This window comes from Rhinoderma darwinii, chromosome 8, assembly GCF_050947455.1.
Source record: "Rhinoderma darwinii isolate aRhiDar2 chromosome 8, aRhiDar2.hap1, whole genome shotgun sequence".
Lineage (NCBI taxonomy): Eukaryota > Metazoa > Chordata > Amphibia > Anura > Rhinodermatidae > Rhinoderma > Rhinoderma darwinii.
Genome location: NC_134694.1, coordinates 107,889,311 through 107,906,157, shown reverse-complemented (window position 1 = coordinate 107,906,157; position 16,847 = coordinate 107,889,311). Strand labels below are relative to the sequence as shown.

The 16,847-nt window shown below is 44.0% G+C and overlaps 1 protein-coding gene across 1 annotated transcript; it reads right to left on the bottom strand.

Moving 5' to 3' along the window:
* Nucleotides 1–1,583: 1,583 nt before the first annotated feature.
* Nucleotides 1,584–11,165, bottom strand: PSMD8 (proteasome 26S subunit, non-ATPase 8). Its single transcript, XM_075836247.1, has 7 exons — nucleotides 10,960–11,165; nucleotides 7,086–7,158; nucleotides 5,149–5,251; nucleotides 4,704–4,869; nucleotides 4,516–4,616; nucleotides 3,235–3,346; nucleotides 1,584–2,619 (listed from the first exon to the last, which is right to left on the bottom strand). The coding sequence occupies exons 1-7, from the start codon at nucleotides 11,086–11,088 to the stop codon at nucleotides 2,482–2,484; spliced, it is 822 nt and encodes a 273-aa protein (XP_075692362.1). The 5' UTR covers nucleotides 11,089–11,165; the 3' UTR covers nucleotides 1,584–2,481.
* Nucleotides 11,166–16,847: the final 5,682 nt, after the last annotated feature.

Here is a 16,847-nt window from a genome sequence, read left to right as displayed (position 1 = left end):
CAGTGCAAGGAAACTAACGGGCCCCATCATTTGCTCGTCATTGTGTTTACACTTTGCAGAAAAGACCGACTCGCATAAATAGCAGTTCTATAATCTAATAATCAATAGCAAATGGTTTCCGTTGGTCATCGTTGTTTTGACGGAATCGATAGTGTAGTAGAGTACAGAACCCTTACACAACGGTGACAAACAGAAACCATTTGCAACAGATCCGTCACCATTTCCGTTCCGTTTCCCCTGACGGAAAGCTCCGACGCAGATGTGAACGAAGCTTTAAAGAGATTGTTCCAACTGGACAATCCCTTCTTCGGGTATGTTCACACGCCCTATTTACGGACGTAATTTGGGCGTTTTACGCCTCAAATTACGTCCGAAAATACGGCACCAAACATCTGCCCATTGAAATCAATGGGGGTTACGATGCTCTGTGCACACAGGCTTTTTTTTTTTTTTACGTGCCGCTATCAAAAGATGGCGCGTAAAAAGACGCCTGCGTCAAAGAAGTGCCTGTCACTTCTTGAGACGTAATTGGAGCAGTTTTTCATTGACTCCATTGAAAAACAGCTCCAATTAGATCCGTAATTGACGCCGCGGAGAACGCAAGTACGAGCAATTACGTCTGAAATTCAGGAGCGGTTTTCGCCTGAAACCAGCTCCGTAATTTCAGGCGTATAGGTCGCGGACGTGTGAACATATCTTTAGATTGAAGCCGCCCTAATGATCAACGGATCTGTTTTTTCTAACCCCTGGCAATCCATGGTCATCGCCACGGAAAGCTTTATATGGCCGTTCATTTCCTCTGCAGCGGTCACTACAGGGGAAATGTAGTATTACATGGTCACGATGAGTCTATCCAGGTGGGATCCGTTCATGCTCAGAGAGGAATCCTGAGCAGGGGACCACCATGTGATGTCTATTTGTCCTAATAATTCATATGGAAAGGGGTTGTTTTACCCTGTCCAACCGCCTGTACAAATTCATCAATCCACGCAGAGAATCCCTGGATAAAATCTTCCCTCTGGAAGTTTAGATATGGCTGAAATGATGCAGTTAACCGAAACCCCTCAGCAATTATACGTACATTGTATACCTAGATATAGTTAGGGCCTTATTATTAAAACAGCATTTAAAATGAAAAACGAAGCAGCTTCATTAAAACCACCCTGCTTTGTGTCTACAGCTCCTATGCAGACCTATGCGTCCCCATGGTAACAGAAAACAGACACTGTAGTCTGATCCTGCAGTCATACTTTGTTCCATTCATCCCCTACTTCTTCCTAAAGTACATTTAGTAGATTAGCAAGAAGTAGGACAGATGGAAGGAAGGGAGTATGACTGCCGGACCAGACTACACAGGGTTTGGTTGTGGTCTGTTACCATGGAGACACATTAGATTAGCATTCCAGCTATAGACACAAAAAGGTAGGAAAGGTTTAATAAAGATTACTTGGAAAGTTGCTACATTTTTCATTTTAGATGCATTGAAGCAATAAAAAAAAAAAAAAAATTGGTTGCCAAGGAGGACTTGGATTACCTTTAAAGCCATTGAACTTAATAGACACCATTCAATAAAAGGGCCGAACTTCTCAAAAGATCAGCTTTTATTTTTAATCACATTTTAAATACAAGGTTGTTTAGACAAATTTTACTTATTCAGGTCCCTTTAAATACAGACCTATAGTGTATCAAGGCTATACGGGTTTCTGCCCTAACCAGCCAAAACCAAAAGGATCCCCATTTTGGTAGGAAGCGTCACCGGCATAACTTCTTTATAGATCAAACAGAGCAAAATGGCTGGGTCAGATCAAGGTGGTGGAAATAAAATGCACTTTGAAGCTTTGCTCTGGACCAGTATACAGTCTCCGCTGGGCCATATATTTAAAAAAGGACTAAAAGACCGAATGGTGGATTCCGATCAGATGAGCATTGTAGGTAGGTATTTAACCAAACTTTAAAGGGGCTGTGCCAACTAAACCTCTGACATCCACGTGCCCTACATGGACATATAGGAGGGTTGCCCATTTGGAAATGTATGGCAGCCCATAGCTGTCCCCCCTGATATCAGCTAGTCATGAAGTGGTTGGCCATTGGTGACAACCACATTAATCCCACAGTCTTATTAACACTGCAATAGACTGAACAAAAAAATAATAAAATGCCCCGTCTTGGAAGATAATTGTTATTGCAACAATGTTTAATAGAAGCAGCAAACCATCAGTTATCTCCATAGGATGTCAAAAATATTCCTCCATTCGAAAAAAAAAAAAAGTTTATTTTTGTTACACAGGGTGGAGTTGTCCTCCATAAAACCAGCCCAGGGGAAAAGTATCAATGAATAATATAATCTTCATACAAAATATCCTCTCTACCCCCAAATCTATGGTTTATAAAATAACGAGATACCAAGTGAGCATGGCGAGTGAACGGGCAGAGCAGAAAGAGAACACAAGTGGGATGTTGGCTGGAACCACTTCCCGTCATTTATACGATCATTTCCAGCTGGCGGGCGTATTCAATCACTTGTTTGGCTAATTCTGTGGAAGGAATTGTGGCCTCCTCCGGATTCTGCTGCTGGCTGCTGAAACTGTAGTAGTTATTTGGGCTCAATACCCAACCGCGCTGCAGAGAGAATAAGAAAAAAAACAAGTTAAAGCGCTTTAGGTCTTACCTATTGTGCAAAACCGGAGCTCAACATCACTAATATATGCGAAGACAACACGCACTGAAGCAAATGTATCAATAGCCTGTGAGATTTCAGGTTAGACCGGTGTCCCCCGACCTGTGGCTCTCCAGCTGTTGCAAAACAACTACTTCTAGCATGCCGATGACTGCCAGGGAACGCTTGGGAGTTGTAGTTTTGCAACAGGTGGAGCTGCAGGTTGGGGAAAAAAAAACATCTGGTAAGCTAAACCAACAACCCCCATGCCAGTGGGGTATCAGCTTACCCGGATGCACCCCACATCGGGGCAGAAAGCCTCTCCAATGAACGGCGTGCTGCCTGGTATTATATAGTACATAATGTCAGGGCACCAGTCTTTCTAGAGTCAGTGTTACTACAATGTTGACCAGTAGTTCCAGGCAGCTCATGGACATTTTGTCTCAGGACTCCTCAGCCACATGAGACTAGTGCCCAGGGTCAGTCCTGGATTCCCACTACGGTCCCAGAACCTGCAATCCTTTCTGGGGATAGGAAGGTAAATTTTCCAGTAACTAGTTTGGAGTTGCCATACTCACTTTTTTTGCATAGTCTGTCATTTTCTTTGGAGTATTGAAGAATAATATCCTGGTGGCTTCATTGAAAAGGATCTTTTCATAGGCCTTCTCAATGCAACCTGCAATCTCATCCCTGGAAAAAAAAAAAAGCGGAACATTGTATTACTGGTCTATGAATATTGTACAAGTTCATGGTAAGAAAAATGTACAAAAACCCAAATATACTGCAAAGCAAAGTCAGTCGTGACAAGACACAGAACTGCTGAAAATCCTCTCTCACTAGACACCCCTCCATAAATAGACATTATAGCAATATTTAAAAGGGGTATTCCAAAATCATAATTTATCACCTATACACAGGATAGGTGATCATTGTGTGATCGCTGGGGGTCCCACCGATCGTGAGAATGGAGGAACCGAATCCCCAGATCCTCCTCCTGATTGAAATAGCCGAGAACAGTCACAATGCGCTCGACCGCCGCCCCATTCAAGCTTCTTCTCACTGCGGGGATTGCAGTGAGGATCTGGGGGTTCAGGACCCCCGTTGTCACGATTGGTGGGAGCTCCAGCGTTTAGAAAATCACCTGACCTGCGTATAGGTGATCATTTATGATTTTGAGAATACCCTTTAAAAGAGAAATCCACTATATAAAAGATAAATGTGAGATCACATTGATTGAGTCTGAACTTCGCCCCTCTAAAGTTTTCTCGAACAGTCTCGCTCCTGGCCACCGGCTGTGCAGAAAATGACGGAACAGCTCGATTTACCTGAATGAAGCAGTGTTGCAGTTCCCCGCACAGCGGGTGACTGGGAGTGCTGCTCTGCATCGTGGGGCTCCCAGCAGTTGGATCCCCACCAATCAGAAAATAATGGCATATGCTAACATATGCCGTCACGTTTAGTAATGGGAATCACCCTTCAAATGGGTTGCATCATCTGGCTGTGGGCCTGGCTTCAGAAGCCCCCAGCAGTCAGCGGTTATCTCTGAAGGAAGCCCCCTGCTATATATTTACCCTGTAGTGCTTAAATGGCAAACCATGTAACACATGGACAAGCTGGGTCCACCAAAGCGAGAGCCGCTCTTTGTTAGATTTCCGCTCTGGCTCATAGAAGGTAAGCTCCTAGAAGGGGACCCCCTTTATGATGTCCATATGCCCTAATAGGGCATATGGACAGAGGCCATCGTGAAAAACCCCAAAAAATAATTTGGGGAGGCAAAAATGACAGTACAGAAGCCCAATAACAAGTAAAACCCGCCAGAAATATGGAGGACGATGCATGGAACGGACTATGGTACTGACCTTATTGTGTCTAGCAGGATATCAATGAAGAAGGTGTAACTCTCTGCAGGAATGTTCCCTTTGGCCAGAAACACCTTGTTATAACTTCCCTCCATCAAGTACTAAAGTACAGGAAGAAACGGGACAGGACAGTCAAGTTTACCGACAAACCATTCACCATCACATTTGGGTTACCCCCCGACCGTTACCTGCTCTAGAGACACCGGGTGCTTTATGTATACATTTGCCTGGATTTCTTTGGCAGGTAACCGTTCCAGCTCCGTGTGAAACTCTGCCACCCTGTTCTGTGACAGGAGGAAGAGGAGATTGAGGCCAAGCAGCTGGTGTTTGTATGCGGATTCAGAGAGCTCATCCCTGCACCGAGAGAAACAAAAAACGTGCAAGAAATCCTTCAATCCATATCAAACATTGCAAATTATTCTATTATTACCCTGTATTTATATAGCACCAATGTACAGCGCAACGTGGTACTGAGAACGGACTCCTCACATGGACGTAGAGAACGTATAGGCATATAGTTACATACATCTGGGCATATATTCGGCGACACACTTCAAACATGAACCCCAAGCATATGCCCAAGTGATGTGACCAGAGCCCAAGATTTGAAACCGGAGAGAAATGTCATCTTACTTATAGTCAAAATAATAACATTTCAGTTGCGCCATGTATCGCTCAAATGCTGGGATGTCCTTCTTCAGGATGCTGCACTGGGCGCCAATCTCCAAAACGTCTCCTGAAAAGAAGAACGGAAAACATTAGCATCAAAGTGTAACTAAACTTTTAATAAATGCTTGACGTGTCGGCCGTTTTGATCGACTCTTAGAAAGTCTACGAGTCCGTGCGCCGCTTACTCGGCTTTCTGAGAAAAGCCAATCAGAAGCTAAGCGGCACAGCGGTCACACGAGCTCTTCTGCCGCTTTGTTTTAGTGATTGGTGGGGGTCTCAGTGCTCGGACCCCACCAATCAAAACTTCTGACCTGTCACTATGGCCTGTCAAAAGTTTAGTTATCCTATAAGAGTTACATAATCAACCGTACAAGGCTTCCTTTGTTAGTTTTCCATCAGAAGTTCCGGAATTTTTGATGAAAATAATAGCGGAGTCTGCAGCTCTATTCCTGCAGTTAAAAATACCGGAACCTTGACGGACCCCATTATAAAAGTTCATGGAATCCCTTTAAAACAAGATCCAGCATAGCGGTCATGGCTATGTTATAGATGGAAGCCACGTATACAGAACCAGATATAGAATATATAGAAGCTAATGTAGAAATTGTCACAGTCTGTAGAATTATATCATAGCCGAATATTCGGGAAAAAGGTCAGTTAAAGGGTTATTCCCATCTTATACATTTAAAGGCATATTCACAATATAAGCATCATCGGCGCAGCTTCCACCTCTGGGACTCTCCCCCTATTGGGAGAATTCACAGCGGCCGCCCTTCCCACTGAATTCAATGGAGAGGTGGATTAAATGTGTTAAAGGGGTATTCCCAAAAGCCAAAATATTCATCCACCCACATTATAGGTGATATTTGTCTGATTGCTGGGGACTCTACTACTGGGAACCCCACCGATCGTGCGAACGGGAGTCCTGAAACCCCAGATCCACCTCGCTTAACCCCCTGCAGTGAGGAGGAGCTTGAATAGAGCGGTAGTCGATCATGCCTCCGCCACTCCATTCAACATCTATGAGAATGACAAACAGCCGCGCGCTGCACTTGATTATTTCCATCATTGCCATAGGCTTTGAATGGAACAGCAACGCGCATGCTCGACCACCGCTCCATTCATTGAGCTACTCACCGCGGCCGAGCACTAGGTTTCGGGACCCACGTTCTCGCGATCGGTGGAGCCCACGGCAATCAGAAAATTATTATCCATCTTGCGAATAGGTGAACATTTTCGATCCTGATACAACTCCTTTAAAATGAGAATACCCCTTTAACCCCTTAATAACTAGAGCGTTTTGGTCCTAACTGACCAGACTCTTTAGCCATTTTTGACACATAGGGATGCTTTTTCAATACTTTTAGTAAAGTGTAAAATTTCTCTCTCTTTAGTTTATAGTTCTTATTTTTTAAAAGTTTGTAAATGGACACCAAAAGTATTAATATGGGTTCCCTTTATTGTGGTGGTCATTTCAATACATAATATGTCATCTCAGGTGAACGGGTTGGCGGTGAGGGTTCCCCCCCCCCCCATTCATCTGTATTCTATTATATCATTAATTTAGGTACCTAGGGCATCCATAGGAGCGCTGTACTCCGCTGTTTGGGTCAGCTCGATAGACACTGAATAGAACGGTGGGGCGCATACCGCAGTGAATGGTGTGGTAGTCGCGTCACGCAGCGAGAAGGAAGCTCGGGACCCCTTTCCTAATAAATCGGTGGGAGTCCAAAATGCTGTGCCCCTTCAGTCTAGCTTTCAGTGGAGGTGACATGGCAGAGACTCGATGACTGACATGCCAGAGGAGGTTTCAAGGTGAACCTTCCCTTTAAACTGTGAAATATTGTGAAATGTTAAAATCGAGAGAGGTGTTCTCCTTTACGTTTATATATTATACTTACTAGCCAAAATAAGCTGCTGCTTGGTCAGTTTGGTATGAGTAGTGGGTAAAAAATTCTGCTCCAAAAGGGACAACTGTAATGAGAGAAAACGATCTGCGTTACAAGTCATGTTGATTTTAACAGAGCCGAGATCCTGATCATATTCTGTTATTAAGGGGGAATACTACTGTATAATGAAGTTCTGAAAAGTTCTAATATACTTGGGGTATTCTTTTAGTCTCCATTTTCAATATCTCTACTTGCGGTCAGTGAACAGACATTCTTGTTAACATCCAAAAAGGCTAAAAATCCATACAGATCCACTACTGAGTGTTTGCTACAGTTGTATCCAGTCAGTGAGATGAAAACATCAGAACAAATCTCCAGATAGCGTGTTACAATGTATATGAGCAGGTAAAACGTATCAGTCTGGAGTCCACGATGTTTAGCTCATACAGGATTGTCTAAAGCAACGTTCACATCGCGTCTGCAATGCCCAATTGCTGTATACGATGGGAAAGCTCCCAGAGCACACGTTAAACATATACGTAGGTCCCCATTCACCCGACGGAGGCCAAAAGTATGTCCTTTTGGTCTCCGTCGGCCTGGTATACCTTTTTTGTGGAGACTGCACTTTTCCATATAGAGGTATACAGTAAAAAAACGTGTACTGCATGTATACAATTTTCATTTTTTTTTATCATGGGAGCCTACGGGTGATGATGGACACCACTGTATGCCTATACAGTGACAGCTATCAGAGGTAGATGTCGGGGGAATCCTCCTGAAGAATAACTCAGAGGACACTGCAAAACAGCGGGAGAAGAATTGGGTCCATTTCTGCCTTTGAATATAAACAAGAACGGTGGAGATTTGAAATTAAAATATATTAACCCCATTAAAACTTTATATCACTTAGGTCATGAATATCTAATAACTGGATTAGACAAGTCCCCGAGTTTAAAAGGCTATGAGCACCTCTCGAAAACTTTTTATTTTTTTTAAAATAAAAATGTGTATCAGTGTGTTTGGTGCAACTTTGTAATTGTATTTTATTAAAAAATAATTTTACTCTTTGAGATACAGCTGCTTTGTATCCTGTATACAGAGCAGCTGTATCTAGCGCTGAAAACTGAACCTGTCAGGTCAGCGGGACTGACAGGTTCAGTGACGGTGGGTGCTGCGTGACGGACAAGCAGGATCCACCTGTAATTGATCACATCTAAGTTATGAATCAATGTGATCGATAGCAGCACGATTCACCCTCTGACACTGAACCCGTCAGTCCCGCTGACCTGACAGATACAGGTCTGAGCGCTAGATACAGCTGCTCTGTATACAGGATACAAAGCAGATGTAGCTCAAAAAGTAAAAATAATTTTTAATAAAACATATTTACAAAGTTGCACCAAACACACTGATACATTTTTATTAAAGAAGTGCTTTCAAAAGGTGCACATGTTGACTCATCACAGGAAAACCCTGTCATAAGGTAGCCAGACATTTTACCGGAGGAAGCCTCGGCCAGCCTGAAACGTACATGGCAGATAAATTGCCGTCCATGTAATACATGGACGTTTCATGTCCCACAGAGCCACGCTAGCTCATAGAAGGGGGGTCCCAAGTGGAGGACCCCTTCAATGACATCCATTTGCCTGAATAGGGCATATGGACAGTTGTCGTCTTCATGAGACTATTGCTTTACTGCCACCGTCATCATCACCATGAAATCACCTACTTTACCCCTCCAGATTAGTGCCAGCGCCAATGTCATTGACAAGATCCGTTGCTCCGGGGATCGATAGGAGTGCCAGGTCACCACTGTACTACACAGACCAGCAGTCCTGATCAGTCCTGCAGGGAGGACTGGGATACAGAACTAGCCCACAATCATTGAGAGGTGTTACCGATATTATACAAGTTACAATGCACAACAAGTGACTAATGATCCAATATAACCCCAGATCATAAGAGTATACGGTGAGTAATAAAACCAAGACAAGAAGAACATTCAACATCAACAAGGTCAAGAGAAGCCAACGTCAAAAAAACAGGATCATCAAGATATCCAAGAGATCCAGATACCCCGACACTCTCCATACATGAAGACTGTAGAGCAGTCGGGGTCTTTGACTTTTGTTAGTGGCCCCCCTGCAGATCAAAGGTTTATAGACTTGAATAGAAAACAACTTAAAAACTTCGTGGCCACTAAAAAAACTTCTAGGTGCATTATGTAAACGGTCCACGCCTGTAATAAAGGGGGATCAACCAAGATCTTTCAATTCACATAGATCCTTGGGTTGCCCAAGTTTATGGCTGATGGAAAGTACAACCAGATCACACCAGAATCCATGAAGATCTCAACCTACTGATGTTTAGCTGGTGAAGTGGTGGCCACAGTAGACATGAAGAAGGTGTTGACCAAACGTCGTGAAACGAGACATAGAGCAACGATGGTCCAGGAAACGGAGCAACCTGCACATAATCTCAGTAGGTAAGAACTCAAAACTAGTCATGTCCGTCATAGGAGGGGGGCTGTGGGTGAAGGGCTGCCCTCCAGAAGACATTCATAGGTTTTGGACGTCTCATGAAGATCTTGTTTTCAACCGAGATCCTGGCACACCTGTCAACTAACTGCCCAACACGGTCACCCCATCATCTGTAAACCTGGCACTGGAACCATCGTCATCACCTGCCAACTGAGATCCTGGCACACCTGTCAACTAACTGCCCAACACCGTCACCCCATCATCTGGAAACCTGGAACCATCGTCATCACCTGCCAACTGAGACCCTGGCACACCTGTCCAATACCTGCCCAACACGGTCACCCCATCATCTGGAAACCTGGCACTGGAACCATCATCACCTGCCAACTGAGATCCTGGCACACCTTTCCAACACGGTCACCCAGGGTTATGGTGTATCTGTCTGCACTATTACCCAGAAATCTAGCGCTGGAACCACCGTCATCCCGTAACCTGGCACTGGCATCACCAACTGCCACCCAAGATACTGGCACACCTGTCAACTACCTGACCAACTCCATCATCTGGAAACACCATCACCTGCCAACTGAGATCCTGGCACACCTGTCCAATGCGGTCACCCGGGGTTCTGGCATATCTGTCTGCGCTATTACCCAGAAACCTAGTGCTGAAACCACCGTCATCCAGGGACCTGGCACTGGCGTCTCCACCTGCCAACCGAAATCCTGGCAAACCCGTAAACCCAGGATCTGGCATATCTGTCTGCACCATGCCTAGTGCCCATCCTCCAGGTGATTCTGCCATATGTCCGTTCTATATCTCTTCACCTAGGAACCTGGCGCAGGAAGCAGAATCACACCCTGCCAACCGTGCCCGTACCTCAGATTTTGGCATTTCTGCCCCATTATCCTGAAACATTAACCTGACACTGAAATCGATGACCCCCCCCCCCCCCCCCCGTTAATAGAGAGCCTGACACTTAACAACTTACCACCCAAAACCCCAGGTATATCCGTCCGCACCATGCCAAGTGCCCAGCCCCTCCTGCCACATAAGTCTGTCCTCCGTCCTCCACCCCGTCACCCGGACTGCCGTCCACTGACATTCTGGCACACCGGTCAGCTAACCGCCCACCACTGTCACCTTGGATACAAGCATATGGGTCTACCATATGCCCCATCACCCAGGAACCATCACCCCTGCTGGGCACCATAAACAGTACCACCTACCAAGGTGAAATCCCTGTCATCTAAGACTCTGGACACCCTCACCCCAGACCCTGACATTGAACCCCTCTCCACTAGCGAACCAATAGCCCTTTGCTTTTAAACCCCTCCCCCCATATTAACATCCAGCGCCCCTAATCCCTGCATGTCTATGTCCTCGCAGCCTCCCCCGGACTTCACCTTCAGCTTGCCCAGCACATCCCCGCACTTGCTCAGATTTGGACTCTTCTTGTTCCACTCGACTTTCAGCTGCTCGTACATGGCAGCCACTTGTCTCAGGCCAGCAGCTTCTCCCCCGTTCACCGCCATCTCCACAATGAATCGGCAACTGCAAGACAACACATGCCGCACCTCACGTCATCACGTCAGCCTAACACGTCACCACGCAACGTCGGTGAACTCGATGCTGCCATCTTGGAGAAGGTCAATGAAGGAGACGGAACCACCTGAAAATTGCTAAAAACAACAAATAGAAGGTGGGATTAAATAATGTTGCGGTTTACAGGGGGCGCAGGGTCAGTATTTTAGCAAAATGTGTGCGACTGCCATTGCCCTCAGTAAATATGGCGGACAAAATACAGACTGGTCATATCCGGGTTTATTTTACAGTGATCTTTGTGCATTTTGCTAATTATTACTAGTAAACAGGAAATAATCAACCATTACTTCATTTACACATTTAATATTCACAAAGCCCGGATCAAACAACTCTCCAGTTCATGAGTGGGAGGGGCTTAGAAATGTTGCATCGCTAGTGTAGTGGAGCAGTTGCTAATAGCAACCAATCCGATTCCAGCTCTCATTTTTAGACTAAATTTGGAAAATTAAAGCAGCAACCCAATTGGTTGCTGTGGGTCTACAGCTTGGGTAGTATAATGTGACTTTTGTTTTTTTTTTTTTAGTCTTTTTTTTTTAAAGGGTATGAACCCTATTTTTAAGTTTACTTATAGATATAGCCCACATTAAAAAGTTTAGTAATTTTGTAAATATATTACATTAATTAAAGGGGTACTCCACTTCTTTTTAAAAAAAATGTATTTAGATAGAGGCAATGGCACGGATATAAGAAAGATATTTCAGCAGAATTTCTAATACATGTATATTACTGAAATTAAAACTGCATATTTATATATATCATATATATACAGATATATATATATTAGGTGACGATAACTATGGTTGATTGTTATATCACCTTTGTTACCATTTACCTTTAACCCCTTAAGGACCAGGACTATTTCAGCCTGAGGGTATGTTCACACAGCTTATTTTCGGCTGTCATTTTTGGGCTGTAAACGGCCGAAAAATCACTAGCAGAACGGCTCCAAACATCTGCCCATTGATTTCAATGGGAAAAAGGGCGTTCTGTTCCGACGGGCTGTTTTTTTACGCAGCCGTTTTGAAAAACGGCCACGTAAAAAAAACGCCCGCGAAAAAGAAGTGCATGTCACTTCTTCAGCCGTTTTTCGGTGCCGTTTTTCATTGACTCTATAGAAAAACAGCTGTAAAAAACGCTGAAAATCAGGAGCTGTTTTTCCCTTGAAAACATCTCCGTATTTTCAGACGTTTTTGATTTTGCGTGTGAACATACCCTAAGGCTGGGTTCACACGACCATGTTACGTCCGTAATGGACGGAACGTATTTCGGCCGCAAGTCCCGGACCGAACACAGTGCAGGGAGCCGGGCTCCTAGCATCATAGTTATGTACGACGCTAGGAGTCCCTGCCTCTCCGTGGAACTACTGTCCCGTACTGAAAACATGATTACAGTACGGGACAGTTGTCCTGCAGAGAGGCAGGGACTCCTAGCATCGTACATAACTATGATGCTAGGAGCCCGGCTCCCTGCACTGAGTTCGGTCCGGGACTTGCGGCCGAAATACGTTCCGTCCATTACGGACGTAACGTGGTCGTGTGAACCCAGCCTTAGGACCAAGTATTCTTTTTCACTTCTTCCTCCCCGACTTCCAAGAGTCCCAATTTATTTTGTTTATGTCGATATAGCCATATGATGGCTTGTTTTTTGCGGGACGAGTTTTTTTAATTGCACAATTTTTGGGTGTATATATTATATTGCTTATCTTTTATTTATTTTTTTAGGGAAGGAATTGAAAAAAAACCCCAGCTATTCCAGTATTGTTTTTCGCGTTTTAAATTTACGTTGTTTACTGTACAGTGTAAATAACATGTTAACTTTATTCTATGGGTCGGTACGATTACGGAGATACAAAACATGTATAGTTTTTTTTATGTTTTACTACTTTTGCACAATTAAAACTTTTAAACAAACATTATTTGTTTTTGCATGACCGCTTTCCAAGAGCCGTAACTTTTTATTTTGTGTATCGATGTCGCCTTACGAGGACTTGTTTTTTGCGGGATGAGATGTAGTTTTCATTAGTATCATTCTGGGGTACATGGGACTTATTGATTGACATTTATTTAACTTTTTGGTGGCAGGAATGGAAAAAAAAAGAATTTTCGCCTTTGTTTTTATGTGTTTTTTTTGTACCGCGTTCACCCGGCAGTTTAATTAATGACTATCGTGGCGATACCATATATGTGTGTGTGTTTTTTTATACTTCTAGTAAATAGTTTTATTTTAATTTTTACTGTAATCTTTTATTTTATTTTTTTAATAAACTTTATTTACCGTAACTATTATTGTTTTTTTTAATTAGTCCCACTAGGAGACTTTACCATGCCATCTTCTGATCGCTTATATAATGCTTTGGTATACCCCACTACTGCACCCCTTCAGGGGTAGACTCAATCTCTATACAATCTTCGGCAGATTTATCAATTATGTCACATGACAAGACCTGATGCTATGTAGAAACTGTCTTTAAATGTCTATGTAACATTTTTTTAAATGGCACAATTTGATAAACGAGAAAGACAAAATTCTAAGAAGTGTGAAATGCTTGATAAATATGGAGTAATACACCGAGACCTGAGTTATACAGCAACGACATTGATAATCCATCAGTACAATCATCTAAAGTGCTGTACCATGAATGTACCACAAGAGGGAGACAAAGGAGCACAATACAACATCACTTCTGAGCCACCTGTATTGATCATGTATGCATTGATCTCTGCAATAAGACCGCCGTAATGTGCGTGCATAAGGCCAGGTTCCCACGTAGCCTAAACGCTTTGGAATTTCCGCTACGGAAGTCTGTGCGGAAACGCCGCACTATTTAAAGTACCAGCAAAGTGGAGGAGATTTTGAAAATCTCATGCCCGCGCTGCGAAAAAAACAATGCAGTGAAAACGTTAATAAATTGGCCCGCGGTGTGGAATTTAAATCCGCAGCTTGTCAATTTATGCTTTTCTGTTGCGGGTTTTCCCACTTGAATTCAATGAGGATGCAAAACCCGGAACAAATAGCCACGTGTTGAGACTTTTGCGGCGGAATCGCAGCGACTCCGCTGCAAAAATCGCAAATTAGGAAAAAAAATCATACTTCCCCTGAACTCCCTGCTTCTACCTCCAGTCCAGCCTCCTGGGATGACGTTTCATCCCATGTGACCGCTGCAGCCAATCACAGGCTGCAGTGGTCACATGGGCTGCAGTGTCATCTAGGGAGGCCGGACCGGACGGCAAAGGAGCGACGCGTCACCATGACAACAGCCAGGGTAAGTAGAAACGTTTCTTATTTTTATTTCTATGTTGCTTTCCGCAGCGGAAATTCCAGACGAAAAACCGCACCACAATCTGGACGGAATGTGCTGCGGGTTCCATGTCGAATACGCTGCATCGTTTTTACGCAGCGTATCCGACCCGTGGAAACCCGGCCTGCTAACGTTCGTATTACGACCACAGAACCCAGATCTCCTCCGGTTTAAGTAAAGTTAGATCACCTTTGGGTTTTATGGCTACCTGTTTGGTGTATTTTACCCATATTTAATGAGGGATCTATATAAGTTCTGCTGCAAGTTCACTTTAGTAGAACTATGGGGTCCGGGTGTAAACCGGGAGTACCGACAGTTAAACACAGGTACAATACGCCAGTCTGAATGAGGCCTAAATCTGTGCAGTCTTGTCATTTCAGTTGTTTGTGCTCTGAACTTCTAAGACAGGAAGTAGCTAGCTGTCTCACAGTGAGGCTGGGTTCACACAACCTATTTTCAGCTGTTTTTCGGGCCGTAAACGCCCCCAAAAATGGCAAAAAATGCGGGGACTGAATGCCTCCAAATATCTCCCAATTGATTTCAATGGGAAAAACTGCGTTTCGTTCCCACAGGGCATTTTTTACGTGGCCGTTTTTAAAAACGGACGCTTGAAAAAACGCCTGGTAAAAAGAAGTGCATGTCACTTCTTGAGCCGTTTTTGGAGGCGTTTTTCATTGACTCAATAGAAAAACAGCTTCGAAAATGGCCGTAAAAAAAACGCAGCAAAAAAAGCAAGTTGCTTAAAAAAACGGCTGAAAATCAGAGTCTGTTTTCGCTTGAAAACAGTTTTATATTTTACGGCCATTTTTAGTTTGTCGTGTGAACATATACTTAGGCTGGGTTCACACGACCTATTTTCAGAGGTAATGGAGGCGTTTTTTTACGCCTCGAATTACGTCTGAAAAAACGGCTCCAATATGTCGGCAAACATCTGCCCATTACTTTCAATGGGCTTTACGATGTTCTGTGCCGACGACCTGTCATTTTACGCGTCGTTGTCAAAAGACGGCGCATAAAATAACAGCCTCGTCAAAAGAAGTGCAGGACACTTCTTGGGACGTAATTGGAGCCGTTTTTCATTGACTCGAGTGAAGAACAGCTCCAAATTACAGCCGTAAAAGACGCCGTGAAAAACGCGAGTGCATGAAATAACGTCTGAAATTCAGGAGCGGTTTTCTCCTGAAAACAGCAGATGTTTGCCGACGTATTGGAGCCGGTTTTTCAGACGTAATTCGAGGCGTAAAAAAACGCCTCCATTACGTCTGAAAATAGGTCGTGTGAACCCAGCCTAAGTGTCATGTTAGCTCTCATCAGGCTGCATTTTCTGTGACATGGTCATCTTCCCTCTTTCAGCTCTTCTCCTACTCCCATCCCTCTTAGACTATGTTCACACGCAAACTCAAAAACGTCTGAAAATACAGAGCTATTTTCAAGGGAAAACAGCTCCTGATTTTCAGACATTTTTTAAGTCACTCTCGATTTTCGCTGCGTTTTACGACCGTTTTTGGAGCTGTTTTCTATAGAATCAATAAAAAACGGCTCCGAAAACGTCCCAAGAAGTGACATGCACTTCTTTTTCACTGCCGTTTTTTAGGGGGAGTTCACACAGAGTTTTTTGCGCCGAAAATGCCTCCCATTGATTTCAATGGGAGGCAGAGGCGTTATTTTTCCCCACGAGCGGAAAATCCGGCTCGCGGTAAAAAGAAGCGACATGCCCTATCTTCGGGCATTTACGACTCAGACCTCCAATTGACATCAATGGGAGGCAGAGAAAGCGTATTTTGCTGCGTTTTATGCCCGCGGGCGAAAATTTGCGTGCAGGCAGAGGAAAATGACCTATGTTAGTCTATGGGGCCGTTCAGACAGTCCGTGATTTTCACGCAGCGTGTGTCCGCTGCGTAAAACTCATGACATGTCCTATATTTGCCCGTTTTTCGCGTATCACGCACCCATTGAAGTCAATGGGTGCGTGAAAACCGCGCACGGCACACGGACGCAGCCACGCATCCTATGCTGATGACACACGGACCTTTTGCGCGCGCAAAACAGCTCCGTATATTCAGATGTTTTTGGCCACTGCGTGTAAACATACCCTTAGAGTATGTTCACACGCTTAACAAAAAACCTCTGAAAATACGGAGCTGTTTTCAGGCAAAAACAGCTCCTGATTTTCAGACGTTTTTTTTTAACAACTCGCGTTTTTCGCGGTGTTTTTTACGGCCGTTTTTGGAGCTGTTTTTCAATGGAGTCAATGAAAAACGGCTCCAAAAACGTCCCAAGAAATGTCCTGCACTTCTTTTGACAAGCCGTCATTTTATGCGCCGTATTTTGACAGCGACGCGTAAAATAAAGGCTCGTGGGAACAGAACATCGTATAACCCATTGCAAGCA

Coding starts and splice junctions, on each gene's coding strand:
- PSMD8 (XM_075836247.1), bottom strand. CDS start 11,088: ATGGCGGTGAACGGGGGAGAAGCTGCTGGCCTGAGACAAGTGGCTGCC. Junction 4,870..5,148: donor TGTTATTATTTTGACTATAA/GTAAGATGACAT, acceptor CTCTCGGTGCAG/GGATGAGCTCTCTGAATCCG. Junction 4,617..4,703: donor ACCCGGTGTCTCTAGAGCAG/GTAACGGTCGGG, acceptor CCTGTACTTTAG/TACTTGATGGAGGGAAGTTA.